Source organism: Synchiropus splendidus, chromosome 2, assembly GCF_027744825.2.
Source record: "Synchiropus splendidus isolate RoL2022-P1 chromosome 2, RoL_Sspl_1.0, whole genome shotgun sequence".
Lineage (NCBI taxonomy): Eukaryota > Metazoa > Chordata > Actinopteri > Syngnathiformes > Callionymidae > Synchiropus > Synchiropus splendidus.
Genome location: NC_071335.1, coordinates 21,853,529 through 21,880,735, shown reverse-complemented (window position 1 = coordinate 21,880,735; position 27,207 = coordinate 21,853,529). Strand labels below are relative to the sequence as shown.

The window sequence follows — 27,207 nt, the reverse complement described above, 5'->3', positions numbered from 1 at the left end:
ATGGGACTGTAAGTTTGAAACATAATAATAATACTTTTTCAAAGGTAACGTTGACAAAAATGTTGATATTGAGATTTTATTTTGCTTTAAATACAAATGAAGACACTGAATTAAATGAATGAATTTGGAATCCAGGTTTGACTTTATTATAGTGAGAAGTGCTTCACAGGTCAAAACAAAACACATTGTGAGTCATTGTAAATTTATTAATTAATAAAATTAAATATTTCAGTCAAGAACGAAACAATTGTTGTAAAAGTCATTATAATTGGAATAATACAGCAACAAGGACATAATTCGGTCAAGAAAATGCTCAGGATAAAAAAAAACAGATAAAAATAGTTGAACTAACAAATGAATAATATATCAAAAATATATTTCAATATATTTTTGATATTAATTCATTAAGGAGAAGCAGGTGCAACTCAGTTTTGGTCCAGCGTTTGTCTGAATCCACTTCCACCTCATAGGTTCAGCGCCACTTGGTGACCTCTGACCTCCTGGGTGGGGGCTACTTAAGACTATTTCACTGTGAAGAACAAGTAAAGTGCTGCATTATTTGTATTGTTGTGTAAAAAGGGAGGAGTACATTCGGGGATGCACCTGTTTCACTGGGGCACCACCTCTCAAGCGTGCCGGTCGGGACAACTCAAGTTTCAGGGAACGCCTGCCACCTGCTGGACGGTCTGAAGAACGTTTTGTGGTAAGTCAGGGAGCCTCAGTATGTAAGTGGGTTTGACTTGTGTTTTAAAACAGTCAAGTTTGTAGTGTTTTAACGGTATAATGCAGGGCTTTGTTCATGTTTTTGTATTCATCAGGCCTCACATTTGAAGATCTTGTTATCGCAACTGCAGGGAAATCCCCCAGAGAACCATTATTGTTATTGTTATTATGTTCTGTCCATTATTGCACGTTGTCCCAAAGCACTTTCCTAGTTGTTGGGATCCTCACTGAGTTTGGCAAGAAAGCTGATTCTGATATGTTTATGTGGCGCTATCTAGTGGTCATCATGTGCCACTATAGACAGATAATCGAGCGAGATCCATCGAATTTTGTGCGTCTTTATGCGTGCAGCAGGTGCGAAAAATAATGTTTCTGAGTGAGAACTGAGTGATTTGACTTTTTTTCAAATGATTTCATTGGGTTTTAAAAAGTACTTGAATATGCCCCAATAAAAGTTGCAAAAAAAGTACCACACTTTGTTTATTGTAAATGCATTTAGATTTGATTTCGATTTTTAAATCATCTACTTCAATGTCATGGTTATTAATGCGACTATAACTTCGAAAAGGGGGGGACTACTTCTCCCATTAACGACAAAGAAGGCGAGTAGAAAGATGGTATGGGCTCATATCAAGAGAGTTTTTTTTGAAGAATGACTAAAGATCAGTGTTGACATTGATGAAACAGTGTCCTTTAAATGCCCCCCATCTTGGCCCTCACTTCTCAAACATGGCGAGCAACTTGAACTCTGACCTCGGATATTTACTCAGCCTCGTTTACCAATTTGACGGGCGGCAAATCCATCACTTAAAATTCTCGCGATAAGGAGCTGCCATATATATATATAAGCGCGCCGGAGGGGAGGAATCGTCCACTTGGACCGGCGTTGGGTTTCCCGGAGGACCTCGGTGAAGTTTGGAGAGAGTCTGACCAAAGAATCTTCCAGCCATGTCGGACGCGGTGATCAGTTTCATGAAGGACTTCTTGGCCGGTGGAATCGCCGCTGCCATCTCCAAAACAGCAGTGGCTCCCATTGAGAGAGTCAAACTGCTGCTGCAGGTAAAAACCACCTGAGGCGGAATGAGACCAGCGCTCGCGCTTGACTTCGTTTAAGAGTAAAACAAGTGAATAAATGGGGAAAAAAAAGTTTTTGGATTATGGACGTGCTTCTTTGTCATTTGGAAACGTCATTTAAATTCACGTCGATCCAATATAAAGTGGAGGTGGTTTTTACGCACGGAAGTGCGCTGCGCTTCTCATCGAATATTCCCCTTTCAAAAAGTAATTGTCATGTTTGATTTGTTATTGAACGTTGTATTTAAAAGAGTAAAACAGACTCCAGTGAAAGCGAATAGCTAAATTTAACTCAAAGTGTGTAACCTAATACAGAGCAGATACTCGAGTGACGCCGTCGTGAGTGGACTGGCCGGACATTTTACGCGTGACTCCTCTCAGCGGGGCCACAGGGTTTTGCGTTTTAAATAAAGTTTTGTGCAACCTCTGCTACGAATTAGAAATGTGAAATCTTGTACATCATCATATAAAACAGAAACAAAAGATAAATGGTACATGAGCAGGAAAATGAATTATATTTCGTCATATTTTGGAGCTAGCTGAAATGTCTTGATGTTTTGAAAATGTACTATTAATGAAATATGAAATATTTTATATAAAACTAGTGTTTCTTGAATCAAATTCCCCTTTTATACAAAAATAAATCGAGAAACAATTGCAACCAGATGTTTCCAAGCCAGTTCTAGTGCGTCATTGTGGCACCAACTTGCTCACCTGTGCAGTCGCTGGTGGATGACTGAGCTCCGTGACGCCAGAGAAGGAGGCTGGCAACTCCTGTGTGAAATTGATTAAAGAAGTCTCTCTTCAAAATATTAGCAGAAAATGACAAACTGTTTGCTCCCCGTGAGATTTAATGTTCACCAATTCTGTTCTTTTATGAGTCAGAGACTCACAGCCTGAACAGTGAAGCGAGTAAAGTAGCAGGTAGAAATGCACTTCATGAAGAGTCCACTGTCCTCACCTTGCAGGTCCAACATGCCAGCAAACAGATCACAGCTGACATGCAGTACAAGGGCATCATCGACTGCGTGGTCAGGATCCCCAAGGAGCAGGGCTTCATCTCCTTCTGGAGGGGAAACCTGGCCAACGTGATCCGCTACTTCCCCACCCAAGCTCTCAACTTCGCCTTCAAAGACAAGTACAAGAAGATCTTCCTGGGTGGAGTGGACCAGAAGACGCAGTTCTGGCGCTACTTCGCCGGCAACCTGGCGTCCGGCGGCGCCGCCGGTGCCACGTCGCTCTGCTTCGTCTACCCGCTGGACTTCGCCAGAACCAGGCTCGCTGCCGACATCGGCAAAGGTGCGGCCGAGAGAGAGTTCACCGGCCTGGGTAACTGCATCACCAAGATCTTCAAAACCGACGGCATCCGGGGCCTGTACCTGGGATTCAACGTGTCAGTGCAGGGCATCATCATCTACAGAGCGGCCTACTTCGGATGCTTCGACACCGCCAAAGGTCCGCGCGGGCGCACGTGGACGTGACTGGTGGCGGTTGACCTCAATGATCTTTCTCAACAGGTATGCTCCCTGACCCCAAGAACACCCACATCGTCGTCAGCTGGATGATCGCGCAGACCGTCACAGCGGCGGCGGGTCTGGTCTCATACCCCTTCGACACCGTCAGACGTCGCATGATGATGCAATCCGGTCGTAAAGGAGGTGAGCGCCCACCTGAGACCTTCCAGAGCGAGCGCTTCACGAAGCACCGCACAAAATTAGAAGGACTATTGAAGGACTTATTGAAAGAGCCAGTACTTAATAACGCACGACGCCCTCGTTAATTCCACATTTACGCGTCTAACGCACACTGCAAAAGCCGCCGTTTAACATGACACAATCTATAATAAATAATCAAAACAAATGACTAAGTTATGCACACACACACACACACACACACACACACACACACACATATATATATATATATATATATATATATATATATATATATATATAGTTGTTTTGTCAGTTGTAAACATACGAAATGTAGTCTCAAATTGAAATACAAGAAAATGAGAATAAACACAAACATTAATAAGCACAACGTACCAGTGTAACATGTCTTCTCCTCCACACTCTCCACAGCTGACATCATGTACAAGGGAACAATCGACTGCTGGAGGAAAATCCTGAAGGACGAGGGGTCAAAAGCCTTCTTTAAGGGCGCATGGTCCAACGTGATCAGAGGCATGGGCGGTGCCTTTGTGTTGGTCCTGTACGACGAGATCAAGAAGTACACATAAGTCCCAGTGATCTCTGCTGGTCCGCTAGGAAACCCTTCACGTTGTCTTAAGTCATTGTCATAGTGGGTCACAACCTGTGATGCATTGAACCGCTGTGGGGAAGCCTGGCACATTTGCTCCAGGTAACACGTTCCCTCGGAGCTTTGTGTCCAGCCGCCTGGGGCTGGCACCACCACACGTTTGTCAGTATGGTGGGTCAGGATTTTCAAGGATCAAAGGTTGTGACCATCCTTCCTCTATATCCATATCTCATGCTCTGTTTTATTAACAATAAAGATTCATTATTTAACTCTTCTGGACCTTTTTCTTTCTTGTAGTCTTTCACTACTGACTTTAAAATGATGCAATTGCAGGAAAAGAAGCAACTTTATTCAAGAAAAGCACTATATTTTACAATCAGAATTTTAAGTACAAACACAAGTTTCATTACAGTGGCAAAGTTGTTTTAAATTCATCTAATATTTGCATGTGTTTCGACTTGATATTAGAACATCTTGGATTTCTTCTTTTATCTAACAGCCGATCTGTTGATCCCTATCTTTGTGTCACTAAGGAAATAAATAAGCATGACACGTCTCCCGGTACAGGAGGAGGATGCAGCGTCACTGCCAGGCAGGAAGAGGCCGGGGGTGGCTGGCTTTCTTTGGTTTGTGAGCTGACGTGGTTCGGGTAGCGGCGTTGGAGTTGACTGAAGCTGGACTGGCATCATGGGGCGAGGCACTGGTGGTGCGCTGACCCCTGTTGGCTGGAATCGAACAAACCAATTACACCCACATTTTCTTATTAGGGCTGTCAGGATTTACATGTTAACACATCATTCTAACACATAAGTCCATTATTTATTCAAATTTCAGTGTGCTGCGGCAATGTTACACTGTACAAGGTTCCCAGAAAACGTAAAAGTGACAAACTATTCTTCTACTTTAGCATGTTTTCCACTCTATTACTTGTCCCCGCATAATGCTATAGACCTTGAACATACGCCTGCAATGGTCATTATAGTTCACGAAAACAAAACGTGAATTTCAAGTGTCAAATATGCCTTCACATATGCCTTCAAATTCAAAGGATTTATGACACAAATAGACACACAATTTGTGGACCTGTTACCAGAGAACTATGCGACATTTAAGTCTGAGGAGCAAACAGGAATTTAGTAATAAAACATGAACAAACTAATGCCTGGGTCTCATTGTTCTCAACTCAACTCTGCATCAGAAGGTCAACTCACCGGACCACATTCTGCTAGATGCCAGCTCCTGTTTTTCCATGTACGAGTAGCCAAACGGACCTCCACCTCGGTATCCAGTTTTGCGATGGTAGTCGGCGAGTTGTTCGGATCGCTTCAAACCACGCGTGGGCTTCACGGCCTCCAGTCTCTTCAGAAAGGCCTAGGGTGGACACAAATATGAGGCTTTGAGTCAGCATTGTTTTGTAAAGTTCAGTTTGGAGGAGAGAAAAAAAGTCACTTTTTTGGATAATGTGCAAGTGAAGATCTTCTAATACAAATGCTGAAAGGTAATGGTCACATATATGGTAGTATTTAAATTAAATTCTTCAACTAAAATGAATGCTGGACCATGTTTGTCACCACAGCACCAACACTTTGCTCTCCAGACAACAGGGAACCTTTGTAAGTGCGAGAGTTCCTGGTCCACTGATCACACTGATGCACAAGACACGTGGCAGCTAGGATGATAACAACAACAACAAATCCGCTGAGAATATGTTACTTGGACTTATGGAACGCAAGTTTCATTTTAAGACAACTCTTTTCAAGACATTAAAAGAGCTTTAGTTTAAATAAGGTAATATAAAAACTTGAATATAGCCACCATTGAGATTTATTGTGCTAAACTGATGCAAAATAAACAACATTTTGTTGTTTAAATGTATGTATGGGTCCATCATTTGATTCAGTAACATACCAAATTCATTCAAATTGAAAAATGTGGCTTCTTGTGGCAAATATTCTGATACCATTCAACTGCGATTAATTGAGATTAAAAAATCTCTAATTAATTTCTATAATCCAGTCCCACTCCTTGTTGTAACTTGAAATCACAGCATGAGTTTCAGAGAGGTTGTTTCTGAATGATATAGAGCTCCTCAGTGGTCAGACTGCAGAGGGACAAAGTGGCCCATGTGTGTGACGGTGGGCTGAAACACAGATCACACGGCATATTCAATTACTGCGCTCTAAGAATAGAGAGGGTGAAAAGCATCCAAAAAGAAGGCTCATGCTTCCAGACAGAGAGAGAGAGAGAGAGAGAGAGAGAGAGAGAGAACACGGTGAGTCCCACAAAGGTCATGAGGGATGCCACTCAGACACATCCAAGCCCTTCATATGAAGAAATAGATTTCTGTTCTGGTAAAATCTGGTGCTGGATTTGACACAGCAGGGCAACACACGGCACTCCACACAGCTGCCGTATGTGCTGAGCAGGCTGCCAAACATCGACATCGGCTGAACTTTCTAACGTTGTTGCGCAGAGGCACTGCAGCGCGACACCCACCTGCTGCCATCCGTCCACATTCAGACGGGTCTGGTGCGCTCATGCTGACTCATCAAACGTGAATATAATCCACTCGCAAAAACTTGCATCTGCCATAGGGGCAAACTCCTGAGCCGATCCCAAGGACATTATATCAGTGTTCAGTGTTTGTATGTTTGTGTGCTCCAGGGCCTGAACGTGTGTGTCAGTTCTCATCCATTCATGCCATTGATATCAGAAGGTTTAAAGGCAAGACACAATATTTTGCTGCTATCTTTACCACTTAAACCCAAGAAGCTTCATTGGTTTTGGTTAAAGATCTTAACCTGAAGACGCCAACTGGACACAGGTTAAGAGCTAATTCAGAATCCAGCCGCCTGAGAACAACCCTTCACCAGCCAGCTAAGTTTGATGGAAAGGTTGGGTATCATGAGAACATTTTTAGGAGGTCAGTAGAAAAAGCAGTGTTGCAATAGCTCCGATAGACTACTGTTTTCTCTGCCCAGAAGTGTAGCTTTCATTGTTGATCGCTTATTATCTACACATAAAATGCATTACTTATGTAATTTATCATTATCTATTTACTTATCTTTACTTATATTTTATTTAATGACAGACAGATGCATCAGTAACACGTGGATATTTATACAAATATAAATATGAAAATGGTGTTTTCATTCACAAGTGTACATGATATTGCAGAAAAGTTGACTTGTGCATTGCTGAGTGGATAAGTCAGGGTTTGTGACATTTTTCAAATCTCAGAACAGCAACAAAATGGCATCAAATCCATAAAAATGACATTTACAATGTTTAAAATTGGAAGCTCATAACTCACCAGGTTCTCTCTTTCAATGCGCTTCTGCTCCCTCTGTCTGTTCAAGGCGCTGTGCGAAGGTCGGACGTAGGTAGCGCCGTTGCCAAAGTGGGATCGCTGCCCTGCAGCACTTCCCGGCCTGGACCTGGGAGAGATGCGACACAGCTCCTGCAGGAGTCGCTGGTTTTCTCGATCGATGCGCCGCACCTCATCGTTACTGAAGGAGAAGTTCTTCCTGGTGTTTGGACGGGGGAGTCTCAAAAGCAGTTGGTCTTGGAACTGACATTCCGAGCTGAAGGAAGCTGGATGAGGACAGCATGATGGTTAATATAACACAAAACAATGATGAAAGAATAAAGGGGGACTTACAGTCGTCGTCATCTAAATGCGATTCATCCTCCTGATGGATGTGACTGAGGCTACTCGATGGTGCACTGTCTTGTTGCTGGACTTCTTCAACGCCTGGGTCTTTCATGCCTTTATGGCTCTGGTCCTGAGACTGAAGAGGACTGACGCAGGGCGAGGAGAGAGGGCTCACATCTGTTACTGAATCCTCTGAATTGTCTGAGCTCGTCTGGTGCTGCTCCTCCTTTTTCAGATTGAATGTTCCAAGACCATTTGATGCTCTTGTCGGGCTGCCAGCAGCACGGTTGTCTGAGTGAGAGCTGTCTGACTTCACGTCTGCATCGCTCGAAGAGGACGAAGAGCTTAGCTGCCGTTGTCTTCTTACAAACTTCTTTGGAGATCTTTTACTCCTCCGATTTGAGTATTTTAAAGGAGTCTTTTCTTGTTCAGACTCAGTTGAGTTGCCACTGAAAGCACCATGAGCATTCGATTCCTTGGCTAGAAAAGCCATCAACCTTAAAGTTGACTTAGTGGACGGAACATTGTCGCCGCGTTCGAAGTCATCATCAACTATTTTACGTGGGGTGGTTTTAACCGAGGAAACAGAGCTAGCCTCCTCTTTAGTTGAGTTTTTCTCGCTTCCTGCTCCACTGCTGTGGTCACCTTTTCCATGCTTTCCTTTCTCTCTATTCGGTGATGCTGATATTCCATTCGTTGGCGTCGTCGCTGCAGGTTTTGAGTCAGTCTTGTTCCAATCACCTTTTTCAGTATCACTGTCAAAAAAGGAGTGATCCACCTCTTCTCTTAATTCAGAGGGGCTGAACATGGCCACCTTGAGATGTGACGAACAAAACCTAAAAGTGAGAAGACATTAGATGACTTCAATTGGGTTTTCCCTTTCAAAAATCATCCAGTCAGAATGTTTTTATTTGTCCATTTTTTTACCTAAATTTTTTCTTTAATACCCCCCAAAATGTTAATATCTCCACCTTACAATTCTGTAATTCGGTCTTTTTACCTCACACTTGAAGTCCTGTAGTGCAAGTTGTACTTTTGAAAAGTCATGGCTAATCTGTCTTCAGTTCCAATCCTTCCTTTAGATTTAGTGGTTATCTCCCACAACAAAACTGAAACTGCGTACTGTAATTTATTTACTCTGTGATGCACTGTAATCCATCCAAACTGTGCTGTTTTATGTCCTCAATTTGATGTCTTTCATCACTTCATAGCTCCACTTTATTATAATAGTACTACAACTTTGATCAGAAAGATTATATGTAGATGTGGAACCTTATGAAATTGTGATTTAATTGGAAAAACGTGACGTGATTTCATCGTAGGCCAATATGACTGCAGTATCAAACAGATTCTATTCGACGTAACGAAAACAGTGTAACAATATATCTCATATAAATGTCAGAGTATATAAAAAAGTGAAGAGTTGAAAGGCTTAAAGTTAGCTTTTGGTCAGAATCACGTAGCTTTCTGTGCTAATTCGCAAACGAACACCGTAAACAAAACAAAAAATAATGCTCACTTGTTTCCAGAACGTTCTCTGGTGTACGTAAGAAGCCACCTTACAGTTGTTCCACTGACACTGAGTCGATGAACGGCACGACGCAATGCAAAAACAAACCATCGAGCTAATGTGGCCACAAGCTACGACTGCGTTGGAGCGCTGTAACTAGGCAACTACGTCACTTCCTAGCAACGCTCGCGTCTCCCGCGACTCTCGAAAATCAAGTCTCGGATGACGTTAGGAGAAAAGATCTATATGATCTTAATATAATATAACACTTTTCAGCTATTAGAAATGTAAAGTGACACGTAGAAAACGGAATTCATGAAAAAACATACAGGAAAATATAAAATAATGTATAGACATTATTAAGTTGAAATAAGTCATAAAATCTTAAAATCGAAAAATGTATTCTGGCAATATTTATGTAAATAACAATTTAATATATTCACCACATCAAAACCAGGAATCAGCTTGAAATAAACTTTAAACACTGAATAATTATTTTTTTTATTACCAAAGATTATTCGTTTGTCTCCAGAAAATATGGGTGAATGGGTAAATTTGATTTTAAAAATTGTTATAATAAATAGCATTTCACATTCACACATTCATACATGCTGTCATTACTTTCACATAAAGTTTTCATTGCAGTGAAATGAGGCCCATAATGTAAAGCCAGGTCAACATAATCTCTCATGTAAAGCACCATCATTCAAGTGCTCAGTTAGAGCAACATAACAGGGCTATAACTCTCACCAAGGAATAGACAAAGTCATGTTTTTTTTTTTTCTCCCGGAGACACCAGTGTTCCCCTCTGGGCCGTGGCTGAGTAAGAGGATTATCCAGAGACGCGTCCCCTGAAATCACAATTGGTCACGGCTTGTCTGCTAATAACATAGTTAGACACAAAAGTGTAACCCGCTGATTAAATCTAAAGTTTCGGACAATAACGGCGAGAGGGAAGATGTCTCATAAACCTGTGTCTCGTCTCATTGTATTCACACGAAGATGTGTGATGCTCAGGGGAGAGTTTAAGAGTTCGAACAAGGCAGGTACGACAAACACGAGCTTTATTTAATTCACAAATTTGGTTTGAATAGTGTGTTTCCATGTGGCTGAAGTGGAGGAATAAACACAGACTGCATTGATAGTTTGTTTCATTTATTAAATAAATTGGATTTTTTTAGGAATTGAATTTTAAGGGGAGCAATGAGGACATCTTCTGTTGAATTAATATGTCAGTGTTAATGCATTTAAACTCTCATTGCTTATTTGACTTGTATGTACACAATAAAGAAGTTCATTAAGCGATCGATGAATGAGTCTCATAAGACCCTCGGCCTTTGTGGCAAACAGAGATTATAATAAGCAGTTTGATCCCAGAAGTCGGGCCCTTTCCAGCCGCACCAGCCCTGGAAAACAAGACAAGAGCAAGTCAACAACCACAGCAACAAGGTGCGGCTGCGCCTCAGTAGGACCTACCTTGTCTGTAATGACCTGCAGGTCTTCAGCTCCAGTGTAGTGAGGATCCAGGATGAGGAAACGGATCTGACCCGTGACTTCACTCCAGGCCACGCCCAGGATAGTGTGTGCTAAAACCCCTCCTCCTGTTCAGGAAAAAACATTTTTATTTACAGCCATTTGAAGGGCAGAATACACAGAATACAAATAGACAACATTCATGAGCATTCCTGGGTAAAATATTGCCAGGCCAAATAAAAACATACAAAACACTATACAAAAAAACATGTATCCAGAATCCAAGGTAAAAAAGCTGACAAGTGTAATCTGCAGAACAACGTTTAATGATACACTTATTTTCCATCAACTCTCAGCAGAGCAGCTGTACAGGAAATTGGCTCTCACCTATCATCACCGGCGTTCCTTCTGTGAGGAAGTGGTTGGCCAGTTCTCGGCCTTTTGAAGCCAATTCCGAGCCCTGACTGAAGATGCAAACGTTTCATTGAAAAAAACGCAACTATTTAATTCTGATCTAAATAAACAGCTCACCTCACAAACATAATCTTCGACGTGACCCCAAAGAGCTGGTTGAGAACAGCTTGCACCTCAAAGGAGCCGATCCACTGGCGTGAGCCGACAAAGGCTTTCGGTTTGTCACCAACATCTACCAGAGCCTGGGGAAGGAGCCAACATTTGTCACTGTGATCGGCAAAGACAAGAGAAACTCTGATGCAAACCTGCTGGATTTCTCTGTGAGTGGGCACGGCGTGATCCACATGGCCTTGCTGTTGAAACCAGGAGCAGATGGTCTGGAGGGAGCGATAAGCACAGCCCCAGCCGTTGTCGTCCATGCGGTCCTGCATGTAGTGGTGATAACTGTAGACGCCCTGGACCAGGTATAGCTGGAACACAAGGTCCTGCAAGTCAGAAGAGCTGCCGAAATGCACATAAAGAACACGTTGCCAATACCTTTCCACTATCCAGGTTTGGATGCACCAGAGCCGAATGAGGGTTGCGGAGGTACCCGTCTCTGAAGGGCTCGTTCGCAAAGCGGTAAACATTAGCCCTCCTGAAAAATGGCCAGTCTTCAGGGAGTCCAAAACGCTGGTGCAGTTCCTGAAAGGCAATGAGAGAAGATTTGACTTTCCACCACTGGCCTAATAATGGAACAACAGACAGGGATAGGTCAGGATCTCACCCGTCTCTGAGTCTCCAGTTGGCTATCTGGCACTTCTCCTGGATACACCACAGTGACCAAACCATGAGGGTCGGGGAGGAGGAAGTGGAGCGGTTCAGGGACCAAAACAGAGTTTCCCTTCATGTGCTGCAGGGTCACTTTCTCCATCTCACACAACTGGGTGATGAGTGCCTCCAACAGGCGGGAACATGCTCTGCAGTAGAAGAACAGCCGCTTGTAACAGAGAACTTCGTGAAACATTACAGGTTCACACCACACACCTGTCTATAGTGTCAGTAGCTGTGAAAGTCACGACACAATCCATGGGAAGATTTGCACACAAAAAGTGGGACTTCCGGACGTCTTTGCTAATGACGGGGGTCGGACTGGGGCCGGACCTCGTCATCTCCATCATCAGCTGAAGGTCTATTACTCGCTAAATAACAAGAAAAATGGCCAATAATTCAGTTAATAGTAAAATAGAGCTACAGGGCAACGTTTCGCAAATGGACTGGGAACATACCACAGTGGCAGTCTTTTTGTTTTTCTTCCTTGCAGCTCTTTTGTCCACTTCATTTTCACCTGATCTATAAAAGCAACAATACATTCTGGGTGAAACCACCGAAGAGAAGACACTGTGCGTGAAAACTCACTGTGTCCACTGAAGCAAATCAACAAGCAAGTTGTTGGGCGTCAGGTCTTTCGGAGTGACAGCGCAGCCTCTGTTTGGCCAAATGACAACAGGACTATTTTGAAGTGTGAAAACACAGAACTGAGATTTCACTTCAGAGCGCAGCCTGCCAAAGGTCCTGGGGATCACTGTCCGAGAGAAAAAAAAACAGATTTAGTAAAACTGTCGATCTTTCATGACAAATTTTAATTTAATAAAGTGTCGTTTTTGTGTGGTTCAGTGAGCTAATTTCTCTAGTAATTGATGAGAGGCATGTTGGTGTATATAATTTTGGAAACTTCTGTATACCACTTGTGATGAAAATTGCCCTTCAAATATTTTACGGTATGGTATAATATTATGGTTATAATATGGTAATTATATTTAACGCCTGCTTCTCCGATATTCCATGACTGACACACGCATCGACTCTATTCCTGGCTGCACAGTAATGAGGCTGCAGTCTTAACATCTGTCAGGAGGAGCAAGCGAACCGTCTGTGCTGTCCAGAAGACATTTAAACTCAAGTGGTCCTCTGACTCGGAGGATTCCTGCGGTGTCGTCAGGAAGCGACTCAACAACCTGCAACAGAGAGATGACGCTTCATAAGTTTATTGGTATTTATTTACAAACTTATGAGTTTGGCATGTCAGACTTTCATGGTTCTGCCACGACTCGTAGACCGGAAGCACCCGAACAATGTTTACAATGATAATATTCACTTTAAACGGACATTAAACCTACCATTTTGCAGCAACGTTGTACTAAGCAAAGCGAGAAGCTAATGCTAAACTAGCCGTCATGTCCACCGGAGGAAGAAGAATTCAACGTGTCTCTGAATGCGTCACCTGATTGGCCCACGCTGTCCACGCCCACGTCGCCATGGCAATAAGAGAACAGTTCTAATTAATATTTTATTTACATTTTTATAAACTTTTAATGCAAACCGGAGTCCGCAGTTTTCAAAGAGGCAACAAAATGTAATACAGCGTCACTAAAATATCAAATATAAAAAACGAATTTTTCAATAAATAAAACCTTTTTTCTATATTAGTACCAGAATGTATAATAATATTTTAATTCATTCGCAAAATTTTTCGACAGAATAGCCGGGAAATATTTTTAGAAAATGTTACAACAGAACTAACCGTAGCATGTAGCAATCTATTTAAGCCAGAGGGAGGCGCTATTGTCAACCTCATCTTTGTGATTTCCCCCCTCTTTAAATATGATTCAAAATAATTCAGTGAAATATATCGTTTCAACATACTTACATGCAGTGAAATTATTAGAGGAAGGACGTTATAGGTTAAAAGATGGATAAATTCTTAAATGAAAATAATGGGTTCACCACTTCTACTCCGAACTGCTACTAAATATCTAAATTTATAGCAATTATTTTCAATGAACTGAAAATCTGATAATAAAAACACAGTATCAAATGCAGACGTGGTTCGTCAGGAATGTGGCAGCTGAAATACCCATCAATTTACCTCACAAGTGGCTTTTCCAGTCAGTGACATCGGCGGACCCTGGCTGTGGCCCCTTCTATACACTGGGATGGAGCGAAGCATGCGACATCCGATTACTCCAGCATCACTGCTCATGTCATACTTGTTACGCAACATCGCCAGTTACACGTATATGCTACTTACATTTTTGAAAAATCAGTTACATTGGGACTCCATTGCATGGCAATAACCCACTCACCAGCACAGACTGAATGAACATGTGCACGTTCTTACATCGAGGAAACAGAGAGTTAGAGAGTAAATAAAGGCGCAGCCTCAGGCCATTCAGACTGGTGGAGCCACGACTGCGGCTACTGCTCGCTATTAATGATGTAGAGCGTGATCATTACTGAAATTACATGGCTGCATCCTGAGAAGCGGCCGAGAAAATATACTTACTGTGTCACCGACTAGTTGAGGAGTCAGTGTGTATTTTTAGCGACACATTTTATAGCACTAGATTTTGCGTTTAAATCCGAGTTTTATTTCCTAAAAACTGCAGCGCCAGGGTGTTTATCTGTCTGCACACTACTGCCGCCTGTGCTGACTTTGCTTATTGCGACCAACACTATTTAAAATTCTACCAAAGATTTCGGATTAGGCAGTAATATTGCCAAAAAATCCACATCATCCATCATTCCACAATTGGAGCATGTAGTACTTGCCCTTTGGGAAATTCCATTCGGAGCCACTTCATCACTGCTTACATGTCTATCCTCTCAAAGTGGTCTGACCCTCTTGACATTGTCATACACTTGTGTGTTGCCAGGTTTTCAGATGGCTCAATCAATAAATATCTTCTCCAGCCATTGACAGTGGCAAAACCCAGAGGGAGATATTAGTGGGTTGTATATACTAGGATGGAATGAAGCATGCTATATCTGATTATTCCAGCATCATTGAGCATGTCACACTTATTATGCAACGTTTGCCGTAACATTACGTTTTTAAACCTAGAGCTACATTTCATCAGGTTTCTCATAAATGAAGCTCATGAATATCCACTGCAATTTTACCAGGTACATGCATTTTATTTATTCATTTTTAATGAATATTTAATAAAAAAAATAGAACACCTTTCGTGTCTAGATAGAATATTAACAAAGCTGAACATTTTTGTTTTAGAAGGTCATATTGAAAGCAGAAGTAGGTGACAGACCACAGACATAGTACTGTACATCTATTTTGGGACTGGATGCCCAGTTACCTTAAATATTAATATAATGGCTTTGGTATCACAAATGTACAGTATTTATTATCAGTTTTATTTTTAATTTGCCTACTTTTAAAATGTATTATTATTATTACTATGTCGCATTCTTCATAAAATAGACTTTGACTTTTGTATTGACCTAAGAATAAAGTACTGTGGATAAATATATAAATAAATATATAAATAAATAAATAAATTCTTTCCTACGTTACTCTTCGGGATCATATATTCCCATAAAAGACTTTTTTAACATGTGACTGAGCAGCATATTAACCTGTTGTGGATCATTACAAACTGCTGAGCATCTTGTTAAGCCTGAAGAGATATTGCAAGCAGAGGTTCACGCTAAAAAACGTCAAACTATATTCAAAACACATAAATTGACGGGATGGAATGTCTGCATGCAAAACTTCTCTCAGGCTTGAGAACTATATGAATTACCTCCATCAAGGTTGGTCATGTTTTTCGGGATCGGTTTATCTGTTTTTCAATGTGTGTCCAAAATAACATGCCAAGTCATAGATGGATTTGGATGAAGTTTTCAGGAACAAATGATTCAACTTTGAGAGTGATCTGGATCACCGTCTGGATCCAGGATTTTTTAAAGGATTCTTGGGATTTGTCATTGGGAGATAATGTTGGGGGTGGACTGAAGCTGCTTGGCAGAGGTTTGCACCGTCTGAGTGCTTTTTCTCGTTCACATCTTTTTCCTCCAAAATTCCATGTCAACAAACATGCTATCGTTCTCCTTTAAGCAAACCTGCTGTCTTGCTAAGTCACATTTTTAGTGGGACTTTGAACCAGTTGAAGCTTCTTTAAATATTCAGTTTGCCCAAATGGGGATGAATATCTTAAAGTGGTTTTCAGCTGTAGTAACCCCTTCACTAGTAAACAAGGCCGCGTGGGCTACGATTGTGGAGTGTTTGTTATAAGTGCCACGCATGGTTCTCATCCCTGCTGCTTCACACCGAGACTGGACGGCCTCCATGGGGACCGGCGGCCGTAGATGGCTGAAGCCATGAAGATGCTCAGGTCTGAGGACCTGGTGGCCACGCACCAGAGGAGCATTTCATATCAAGCAGGGATGCTATTGAGCTGCATGGCTCAATATGACATAGAAGATGGAGAAAAAAAGAGAGCAGCAGTGACATCATAATTGCACACACTGAGAGCAAACCAGGCTAAAAACAGACCAGGGGGAGGTTACATAACAGCAGCTGAGTCGGACTCCAACAGGACAATAACATGACATACAAACGGCAAATATGAAATCTGGGCTAGATTCTCTGACCAGAGGCCGATTTAAAAAAAAGTCATGTCGGGATTGCATGAGACAAGTCTGCTGGAAATAATCTCGCCTCGGTGATTGGCTGGTTGGATTCACCAGCGCCACTTGCGCAGGCTGCTGCTCGCCTCCCCCCCACTCGCTCATTGGCTTCGGTAACGATAGTTCCGAACCATCACTCGCAGGATCCAGACACTATTTCACCAAGTCGCCAGGATCCAGTGGTGTTTTGGAGCGGACAGGCGCGCCAGATGATGGCAACCACGCGACCCGAGTCTGACATTAGATAAAAATATCTGCTGTTAAAAATACATGAGATCGAAGAAGGAGGGGAAAATGTTCTGCACAAAGCTGAAAGAACTTCAGATATCCGGCGGAGAGTGCCCGTTTTCCGGCAGGAGCAGCCAGCGCGCGGACTGCGAGGCCCCCTGTGGAGCCGCCGGATTGTTGCCCATCTCTGCCGACGTGCGCGGACAGATCGGTGAGGATCGACCTCGTCACAGAAGCCACAGAAGCAAAGTTAACCTGCACACGCTCGGAGAGAGCATCCGCAAAATCGCGTGCCCTGAGGTGAGTCCAAGTCAGTGTTCGCGAGACGCGATCACCGGATGAACATTGGGGGTTTTGAAATGATGCGCCACTTTGTTGCAGTTTCACAGGCTGCACAGCGCGCTTCACAGGCTGATGGTTCGGAACACGGATCCTGAAAGGTGTGTGTCGGTAACGTGCGTCTGATCCTTACCACAGCTGTACGACTACACACACAAAAAGAATAAACCGGCTGGTTTTCCCGCATCCAAGTGAGCTTTTCCAAAGTCTGGTCCGGGGGCCAATTACGGCCGACAATCAAATTTCATGTGGCCTACAGTTGCTGCCTAAAAAATGCCCTGCAATTCTAAAACTGTGTTGTAAAAAAATCTCATCACGTCAAGTAAACATGACAGAAATTTCAAAACCCTTTTTAAATGTATGTTTTTCAAGATCAAGAAAACAGAAAATAACATTTCAATTGCGATTAAAATAATAGTGTTCTACTGAATGTATTTGTGGTTTGAATGAGTTAGATATGGCTGCTTTCTACACATTTTTCTGAGAAACATGACTCATACTTGCTTTTCAGAAACACATACCGACATAGAAGTGACATGCTTAATCAGAGTGGAAAACTCTTGTGTGGTGGGAACCTGGTGTTGGTCCTTTAGGTCGGTCTTAGCTTCCTGTTTCAAACTATTTAATGTGATCTAAGGCTAAAACTGTAAAAATTAAAAATGAAATTCTAAATGGATTTGACGGATGAAAGTAACAACTAAAATTCATTCAGATTCTCAGTTTGCAGACAGAGACATTACCTCATATCTGAATACTCACCAGATGAGCAGCCATCTGGAGAGGCTCTACACCAGGTCTCAGTCAGATGTTACCTGCTTATCTTGTCTGTGATTTATGGCCATGAACGTTTGGAAACCCTTTGTAGAGACAGAGGAGAAACTGGGTACTCTATAAGTGGATCGTATTTAGTCCCCCACTAGATGTCACTGGACTCTACCATCTTGAAACCTCATTGTTAAAAGCCATTGGATCTCATCTACTCAGAGCTGGACAATGAAAATTCCATATACTGTGACTTATGGGAGGGTCTTTGATTGAACTTAAATTTTGCAACAAAAATATTATGAAGCAAAGAGTTAATAGCAAATAAATGTATAAATACACGTGACGTTATATGAATAAAATGTCAAAATCATGGAGTACTGAATTTTATGTGTTTCTTCTGAGGAACAAGAAATACTCCTAAAATTAGCATGACTCAATAGAAGAATGTAATGTATTAATTCTATATAACTATCCTCTTCAATGGGGAAAGACAGCAGACATGCAATGAAAAAATGAAGATAAAAACGAGGTGTTATTTTTAGAATTCAAATACTATTGAATGATTTGAAAAGAATGAATACTTTTATAGTTTAACTCTGATCTCACAAACGCCAGATACAATGTGGCTCCAAACTTGACAAAATCTGTCATGTTAAAAAGGAACTAAAGGAACGCGCCATGATTTTCTGTCTAAAAATATCCATGGCTTATAAAACATTCGCAGGGTCATGGATTATTAATAACTCCTATAATGGATTCTGGCAGTTTTTGGGCACCAAAATAAAATAGTTTCTCACGAACTCATGTGGTAAATGTATTTAAATTCAAATATTTGATTAACAGGTTGACTGACCTATGTTACTGCAATGATGAACATGCTGGTTTAGAGGACTAGCGATGGAAGGGAACTTCACTTCCACAGCGACAGGACTTTATGCATCATAAGAGGAACATCAATAATATAATTCTTAACAATATATACTTAAGTAACAAGAACCCAAGTTGACCTAAAAAGATATAAAAAAATATTTCATTTCATATGCACTTAATTTGAATATAAATCAACAACTATTGACTAGACATTCAATATAAAAAGGCAATATATTTCAAAGTATATTTTCAGTAGGAACAAGAAAAACACGAAAAAAATGGCCAATGAAATGTTAGTCTTGAAACAACAACATGCTGAAGTGGTAGCGGTGACCAAAATAGAAAGAACAATAAAGGAAGAAAAATTACAACATATAAGTTATAGTTTTAGTCTAACGTCAAAAGGGCCACAAAAATACAGGCATCGGGCCGCATGTGGCACCCGGGCCGCACTTTGTCCAGGTCCGCTCTATGGTCATAGGAACCAGAAGAACTGAAGAGATTGCCACGGAGGTGAATTACTCATAGGTCGATTTGCAATGCGCTGCGTGTAAACCAGGAGAACTTTATCAAGCTACTCTCTGCATGTACCGCAGTCATATGTAACCTGAAAATATAAATTCTGATATGTTTCTACATGATGAATATGAGGGAATGTTGTTGACAAATAGTTTTTCAAAATGGTGGCATGATCCTCTCATCTTTGTGAGATGATCAGACAGTTTCTCGCGTTTGACTGGCGGTTGTTGTTGTTCCTCACAGTGTAGCTTGTCGCACGGATGGTCCGAGCTGCAACGAAGACCCAGAGCATTTAGCGGAGCTGATGAACTCGCATTCGAAGAGGACAGGTACGGTTCAGTCTTTTCCAGTGAGGTGAGTCGCCAACGACAGCTCACGGTGTTGCCTCTCGGCAGGAATCTCCACGGAAGCTCTGAAAATCTCTCTGGGCGAGGAACTCTTTGACATGTGCTACGAGGAGGACGGACACATTCTGAAGGTGGTGGGGGGAGCTCTCCACGACTTCCTAAACAGCTTCAATGTCTTGTTGAAACAGAGCAGCGCACAGCGGGATTGTGTAAACCAAGCATCTGTGCTGTGCTTAGACAAAGATCCGGGTCTGCTCACTGTCTACTTCTTCAACCCACACCTGACCACGAAGCTCTTCTTCCCCGGGGTAATCCGAGCAGCTGCTCGCCTGCTGTATCACACCACCGTGGATGTGTTGATGGATCCCCCGAACGCTAAAGACAGCATCCTTCAGTCCAGCCCCCAGCCAAGTCTGCTCTACACCGTCATCGTCAAGGATGCCAAGAGCTTGAGTCCCAGTCCCCTCCGAGCCACGACAGCTGGGACTCTTCCGACCTCCCTCTTCTCCACCATCTTTCCTTTCCATCTCATCCTGGACCAGGACTTGGCTCTCGTTCAAATTGGACACGGGCTAAGGAAGAGACTGACCAGGAAGGATGGAATGAGGCGATCAGCTACTTTTCAAGAACACTTCTCCATTGTGTCCCCTCAGATTAAAGTCACCTTTCAGAGCATCCTGACCATGCTGAACACCCAGTTCATCATCCGGATCAGGCACACGGCCTCAGACAACGCTGGGAAGGTATGTTATGCACTGACTAGCTCACCAAGGCCCAGTCCATGCATAGCAAACCAAAACCTACCTACCTACCTATCTATCTATTCATCCATCTATCCATCTATCCCTATATAAAAGATACAAAAACGTGATTTGTTGGTTTAAGAAGACAAAATTACGCTCACACAAGCAACCGTTAGCATGGTTGCTAAGCTAGTCCATCCCTATATATATATATATATATATATATATATATATATATATATATATATATATATATATATATATATATATATATATATATATATATATATATATATATATATGAAAACATGATTTGTTGGTTTAAGGAGACAACATTCCCCCCACGTTCGCAACCGCTAGCATGGTTGCTAAACTAGTCAGGGCTCACTCTGGTGATCAAAGGCGCGACTCTTTAGTTACACCGCATCTATCATTCTTGTGATACAAAGAAAACACAATCTCCAGAATAATCGGAAACATGAAGAACTATTTTTGGGCCGACTCACATGAGGCATAATGGATCTGTACTACTGTGGAAATATAAAAACATAATCATTGCTGCATGACCCAAGATTTGACTTCTAAAGATAAAACATTTAGATCAAGTTCATAAGATAATGTGGCTGTTTATTTGAACAGCTGTGTGGTAAGCAAGGTTGGTAAAGATCCATTTTGTCACAACATCTTGTCATACATTTAAATGTATACAGTGTTTCATAAAGTCAGGATTTCCACATTATACTAGCCTTTTTTTGCAAGAACAGAAGTAATAGAAATGAATTGACTGAGCTATGCTGCACACACACACTCTGACAGGCAAGCAATAGTTATACAACTGCTGTCATATCTGTAAATATTTTGGGCCTGAATTTAACAAAACCGACTCAGAGATGACGCTGGGAGTGTGCTGTGGCTTGTTTAAGAGCATGAAGTGTTTCACGTTATCTGTTTTGGCTGGGTGAGACCTGTGTCATATGAACCATACCGATCATGTCTGTCATCTCCGCCAGACCCTCATGAGGTCCAAAATACCTCACAGTTGGAGAGGAGTTGGTATTAATGATAATAATGAGGCAGATATACACTTAGAAAATGTGCTTTATACGCATCAAAATCTCGTTGTTATCAACAGTCAAGCTTGTCAGAGCACAAGCGGTGTGCGCCCGGCCCGAGGTGGAGATCAACAATATACCCCCGGCTGAGATCAGAAGCAAATGTCAAACCATTTCATCCGTCACAGGCAGAACCGAGCTATTTCTGTGAGGTGTATCGCAGAAACTGGCGAGCGAAAAGTGTGTGAGTTGTAACGACTGATGGCCATCACGCTCGCGGCGATGAAAGAGACCAAACATAGAGACACAGAACCAGGTGGCGGGCATCAGCCTTAGGACGTTCACAAGATCGGTCACATGTTTACTACACAAAGTGACTTACTTATTGGCAATAATAGTCAATGAATCTTGTGATTCTTATCCTTGGTTCTAAAATATTACTAGCATTTATGTCTTGGTCAAGATTTGCTTTTCTCGAACTCTTAAGATAATTCGACGCTTTATTTATGAAGTCTATACTGGAAATATTTCAATGAACTCTGGGTTCTGGAGGAGGTGGTGTTTGTTTTTATAGGATTTCATGATTCACCCACTAAATAAGTCGCTAATAGCAAAAGCAGCTTGGTTTATTTGCAGAGACATTTGTAGCCACTTCCACCTCAAACACAACAAAAATAATTCTGGCTTAAATAGAATTAAGAGCCATCTGTCCTGACACTGTGTTTCCCACAATTTGTGATGTGTTTTCTCCCAGGTCAGTGACAACAGAAACATTATCAATAAATCATACAATACTTTCCGAGGTAATTTTTGGTGGGGAAATTTAACAGTAATCGAACTTAGTGTCTTGTTCTTTATGTTCCTTCAGCCCATGGATCTTAAAGGTCAAATGATCTACGTCTCGGAGTCTAACGTCATCTTGTTCCTGGGTTCCCCCTGTGTGGACAAACTCGAGGAGCTGACCGGCCACGGGCTCTACCTGTCGGACATCCCGGTTCACAACGCGCTGCGAGACGTGGTCCTGGTCGGGGAGCAGGCCAAAGCGCAGGACGGTCTGAAGAAGCGGCTCGGGAAGGCTAAAGCCGCCTTGGAGCACGCTCACCACGCCCTGGAGGAGGAGAAGAAGAAGACCGTGGACCTGCTCTTCTCCATCTTCCCCGGGACGGTGGCTCAGCAGCTGTGGCAGGGTCAAACCGTCCAGGCGAAGAAGTTTGACCGGGTCACCATGCTGTTTTCGGATCTGGTGGGCTTCACCGCCGTCTGCTCCATCTGCACACCAATGCAAGTGATCACCATGCTCAATGAGCTCTACACCCGCTTTGACCACGAGTGTGGAGAGCTGGATGTCTACAAGGTCAGTGGCCGATCCACGTCTATGTGGGAACTGACTCCATCACGACACGCCTTAATCTACCTGTGAGGCAGGAAGAATTGAAATTCTGCGAGTGAATCTTGTTGATGTTTTGCTTTCATGTTTGACTGCTGTGGAAAGGAGAGGCACGCTTTAATCCCGTCTGCACATCAATAATTCAGCCCTCTGTGTGGCACACGCTTGAGTAAATTCCATGACATACAGCTAGCAAGTTCTGAGTGAGCGCACATCTACATCCATGTCGCCACGTATCTCCCTGATCTGTGGCTGGAAGCCGTAGCGTAATCAAAGTGCCACTGGAGCACAACAGACGGGAGCGCGCATGACAAATATCTCGTAAAACACAAGGAAGTACCTTCAGGACGCTGTTTCCATTCCACGTGTGCCTGCCTAAAAATAGTCGCTGCCGCTGAGTGCTCTCTGCAGATTTACATGCGGGCACAGTCGGAGATTGCTCTCCAAAATGGAGCTGTTTTAGGAGTTAAACTCCGCCATATCTCCGACGGCCGAAGCGAAATGTGACATTTCATTGGCAGTTTTGATTCATCCGTTTTATTGAAACCAAAATACCACAACTGTAGCGATAGAACAAGATTACAATATCGGCAGCCCAAAAATCCATTAGGTGTAAATGGTATCTGCAGAGGAACGGCAGTTTAACTGGCATCACTGTCGCAGGTGGAGACGATCGGAGATGCCTACTGTGTAGCCGGAGGGTTACACAAGGAGAGCGAGACTCACGCGCTGCAGATTGCACTGATGGCCTTAAAAATGATGGAGCTCTCCGACGAAGTCATGACCCCAACTGGAGAACCAATACAGGTGAGGAATCAGGTCTGTTATCATGAGTGAAAACTGACTCTGACTAACCTTGGCTAAAACAGTGAAACATATAATTGTAATACATAACAAAGTATCCTTCTAATTTCAAGAAACATATATTTATTTTACTCACAAAGCTGCATTTGCTGAGATTTATTGCCGTTCCAAGCTGCTGTGTTCCGTTTTTGGGTGACCACTTTTCCCTATTTTCCTCTTTTGAAGAGCTAAAAATGTCCAGGATTTTTGCTCTTTGTATGTCTCCATCATATTTCTGTTATGTATGATAGGTTTTTAATCAGTGCTCCGCTGTTTCACGTGCACTTTATTACAGAGAGCGGTGGTAAGTGGGCGGGACAAAGAATAGACAGATACCGAGGTGGGCGAAATGTATTTAGGAGGCCCTCGTGAAGTCACAGTTTCTTTTCTCTTCTTTTTTTGCGGCTGTCAGATTCCTTTCATGAGTAATGCTCATTTGAACAGCATTTATTAACCCTCAAAATAAAAAAAATAAAAAGACACTGGAAATATACCTTGTACTCAGGTGTGTATTTTTATGGTTTTACTCACAGTTATTTTATTCACCACTTAAAATGACCTTCCATTATTCATGATTTATAGTGAGAATTTTAGTTTACATTAAAGATTCGGCCCCTAACAATAATATATAAAATTACGCTCTATTTTTCGTCTCTTCCAGATGCGGATTGGTCTTCATACTGGTTCCGTGCTGGCCGGTGTTGTCGGAGTCAAAATGCCTCGCTACTGCCTTTTCGGGAACAACGTCACGTTAGCAAACAAGTTCGAGTCCTGCAGTCAACCACGGAAAATCAACATTAGCCCCACAACTCACAGGTGATGCATTATTGCAGTGTTTTTCCAGCCTTTTTTACGACGCAGCACACTTTGTTTGATGAAAAAAATCCCAGGTCGCAACATCAAAAGAACCTCGGCCAAAGCAGAATTGTGTCGAAAGTCTTCATCAAAATCCCTTTTAATTTGTGGAAATCTTTAGCTGCTGATACTCGCCTATTTTGGAATGGTATTTGCAGAAAAAATTGTAGAAAATATATTTGTTTAAAACTGTCTCACGAGAGAGGAGGGCAATATGGCAAAGTATATCATGATATATCAGTATATCATTTATTTATTTATTTTAAATAACTGTTTCAAGTTGATCACAATCTCACGTGTAGTTTTGAGACTAACAAGTCTAGCAAGTTTCTGGTCACGTTTCCAGACAAATGTTTTACATTCTTTGCCTCAGATCGCATCATGATAACATGATTATTCACATTTTGGAGCACATTTGTTTGGTTCTGCATTTTTAGCTCACTTTTAAACCATAGTCTACGAGTGTCAATAAAGTTAGCCGACATCACGGTAGCCGTTAGCGCTGCGGTGCAGACGGTGATCTGCGGGACTGACAAGGAACACTCCATCTTTCTGTTGTGAAGGTGTGTGGTCAAGTTAGAGGCGCATCAGGTTTAATAACAACTCAAACTTGCACATTTGACTGGCTTCTTCGTTGCGAGTGTGTGAAGGAAGAGGAGCGCTGCAGCGACTGATGAACGAACCAACACATCAGCATAGATCTATAGTGTATAGAATGTGACCGAATCCATCTGATCTCCTCAAGTTGGTCGACAACACGTTCTAATTGTTCATAATTTAATGTCATCATATCGCCCACCTCTGTCTCCGGACAACTGAGGTGAAACCGGATCATTTCTCACGGGACACGATTGAAAACACAGCATTAAGAGACAGTTTTCCCTGCCTTGCTATTACTTTTTCAGCTTTAATTTGAGCTGGATCATCATGATCTATTTACCACAAGTGAATAGATTCACTAACCGATTGAACTCTTGGCTGTGCTTTATTTGTTTTTTTTTTTTAAAAAGCTCATGTTCAAAGAGCTGAGGTGATGCGACCCCTGCTTGTGGTTTGTGTTAGCATGTTTCAGCTGCTGTACTCTCTGATATACACATATCCACTCTCTGCCAATCGGACATGTTTTCCATCAGCTCCCAAAATTCTTTGTTTCCAGCTTCAACTTTCCTTTTCTGAAAACCTTTGTGTATTTAATATTCTCGTACTGACAGTGCCACAGATGACTTTCTGTGTTAGAGGCCCCGGGCCAGACCTTGGACATGCCTGCTTTAACCCTTTGATGCGGCGCCTTCTACAGTGCCCTATTTAAAAGCTGAATGTCAAAATGAGACACTGCGGTGGACACTAGTGCGTAACGCTTCTCAGTGTATAAACACTGAGCATCAGTGGCATCCTCTCTCTGGGACGGCTAAGAAAACAAACCCTCAACACAACTCTAAAGATAAAAGGCCACTTCCTCTGATGTCTTACCATTTGTTTTACTTGTGCTCCCCAGATTACTGAAGGATCGTCCAGAGTTTGTCTTCATTCCCAGGAGCAGAGAGGAGCTTCCGGCCAACTTCCCAGAAGACATCCCTGGTGTTTGCTATTTTCTAGAGCCGTCCATCAAAAGTTCCCAGCTGAAATGAAGCTCTTCTGAAAACAGAACAGTTGTGCAAAACATGACGTGACATAGTGAACACAGTGAAAAATCTTCAATGTTTCGGGTTGTTCTGGTGGCCATGGTGTCTACAGGTTGTAGCTCGTGTCTTGTATCAAGTTCCCATTTGTATGGTCCATTTGTTTTCCAGAAGGTGAGTGTTGGTCGTCCAAACAGGGCAGTTTAGTGACAACATCTTTACATATGACAGTTCACATCTGTGAGGAGGAACATGAACATTTGTACATGTGTAATAAATGTAGCTATGTAGCGGAAACAGAAGGAGAGTGACAAACCTGAGATACCCAACACTTCCATTAGAAGAAATCGTGCTGAGCAGTTCAGGTGCCTTATGGGAAATCACAAGCTGATCACTGATCTTCAACATTTATACGTCACAGCTCCTTTAGATTTTCTATTGAAACCACCAGCAACATTTTTTAGTGCGTGGTTCAGTGATCTTGTTTCATAGAGACAGATAGGTGAAGTGTATTTTTATGGTTTTTCACTGTACACATTTATAATATATTTATAATATTGTTTTCTGAGCACTTGTTTCCCGCACAGTGGGAGTGTACGATGAATGTCCCGCGATCACTCACGATGATGTGCCGTCATCATTCATGTAATCAAATAATAAAAGGATTTCAGTGACTGGACTGATTTTTAAAGTTTGCAACACCATTCTAACCAAAACCTGCTGCAGTCTTCCCACTTATGTATCTGCTACTTAGGTATTTTTGCTTTCCCTCTTCTCAGTAATCTCAGAGAAAAATAGCTTGTGCTTAAAATTCTTCTTAAGTTTTTCTTCCAGTTTCTGTCGCAAGCATCTCTGCTACCGCACTAACACTCTTCTCTACAGCTGAAGATGTTTTGTAAACTTTGACTGATACTGGCTCTTATTTACCTGCTGCCATTAAAACTACCATTATGCTGCTCCATAAAGTACATGTGAGTTTACTTGTTTGTTTGGTGTTTTGGTGCCATCAGAAAGATCACACATAGTCACGCCGACCCTCCTCATGTCCCCATATACAGCATCC

At 42.2% G+C, this 27,207-nt stretch overlaps 4 protein-coding genes across 5 annotated transcripts; 2 read left to right on the top strand and 2 right to left on the bottom strand.

Annotated features, from left to right (window-relative positions):
* Positions 1–1,586: 1,586 nt before the first annotated feature.
* On the top strand, positions 1,587–4,322 carry slc25a4 (solute carrier family 25 member 4). The gene is made up of 4 exons (XM_053857853.1): positions 1,587–1,782; positions 2,766–3,252; positions 3,315–3,455; positions 3,882–4,322. The coding sequence occupies exons 1-4, from the start codon at positions 1,672–1,674 to the stop codon at positions 4,037–4,039; spliced, it is 897 nt and encodes a 298-aa protein (XP_053713828.1). The 5' UTR covers positions 1,587–1,671; the 3' UTR covers positions 4,040–4,322.
* On the bottom strand, positions 3,886–9,376 carry cfap97 (cilia and flagella associated protein 97). Of its 2 annotated transcripts, none has more exons than XM_053857851.1 (5): positions 8,715–9,144; positions 7,721–8,550; positions 7,373–7,653; positions 5,271–5,430; positions 3,886–4,784 (listed from the first exon to the last, which is right to left on the bottom strand). In XM_053857851.1, exons 1-5 carry the CDS (start codon positions 8,759–8,761, stop codon positions 4,642–4,644), a joined length of 1,461 nt encoding a protein of 486 aa, XP_053713826.1. In that variant the 5' UTR covers positions 8,762–9,144; the 3' UTR covers positions 3,886–4,641. The 2 variants fall into 2 exon arrangements, with proteins under 2 accessions (XP_053713826.1, XP_053713827.1); XM_053857852.1 differs by lacking the exon at positions 8,715–9,144 and adding an exon at positions 9,234–9,376 and having other exon boundaries at positions 3,888–4,784.
* Positions 9,377–10,361: 985 nt separating this feature from the next.
* On the bottom strand, positions 10,362–13,355 carry ufsp2 (ufm1-specific peptidase 2). Its single transcript, XM_053857024.1, has 12 exons — positions 13,271–13,355; positions 13,021–13,108; positions 12,510–12,675; positions 12,380–12,443; positions 12,138–12,292; positions 11,878–12,070; positions 11,649–11,795; positions 11,417–11,581; positions 11,229–11,353; positions 11,085–11,161; positions 10,701–10,825; positions 10,362–10,630 (listed from the first exon to the last, which is right to left on the bottom strand). Exons 1-12 carry the CDS (start codon positions 13,271–13,273, stop codon positions 10,544–10,546), a joined length of 1,395 nt encoding a protein of 464 aa, XP_053712999.1. The 5' UTR covers positions 13,274–13,355; the 3' UTR covers positions 10,362–10,543.
* Positions 13,356–16,691: 3,336 nt separating this feature from the next.
* On the top strand, positions 16,692–27,081 carry gucy1a1 (guanylate cyclase 1 soluble subunit alpha 1). Its single transcript, XM_053855121.1, has 8 exons — positions 16,692–17,105; positions 17,187–17,245; positions 19,542–19,627; positions 19,694–20,388; positions 22,309–22,794; positions 23,491–23,634; positions 24,332–24,486; positions 26,021–27,081. The coding sequence occupies exons 1-8, from the start codon at positions 16,848–16,850 to the stop codon at positions 26,151–26,153; spliced, it is 2,016 nt and encodes a 671-aa protein (XP_053711096.1). The 5' UTR covers positions 16,692–16,847; the 3' UTR covers positions 26,154–27,081.
* Positions 27,082–27,207: the final 126 nt, after the last annotated feature.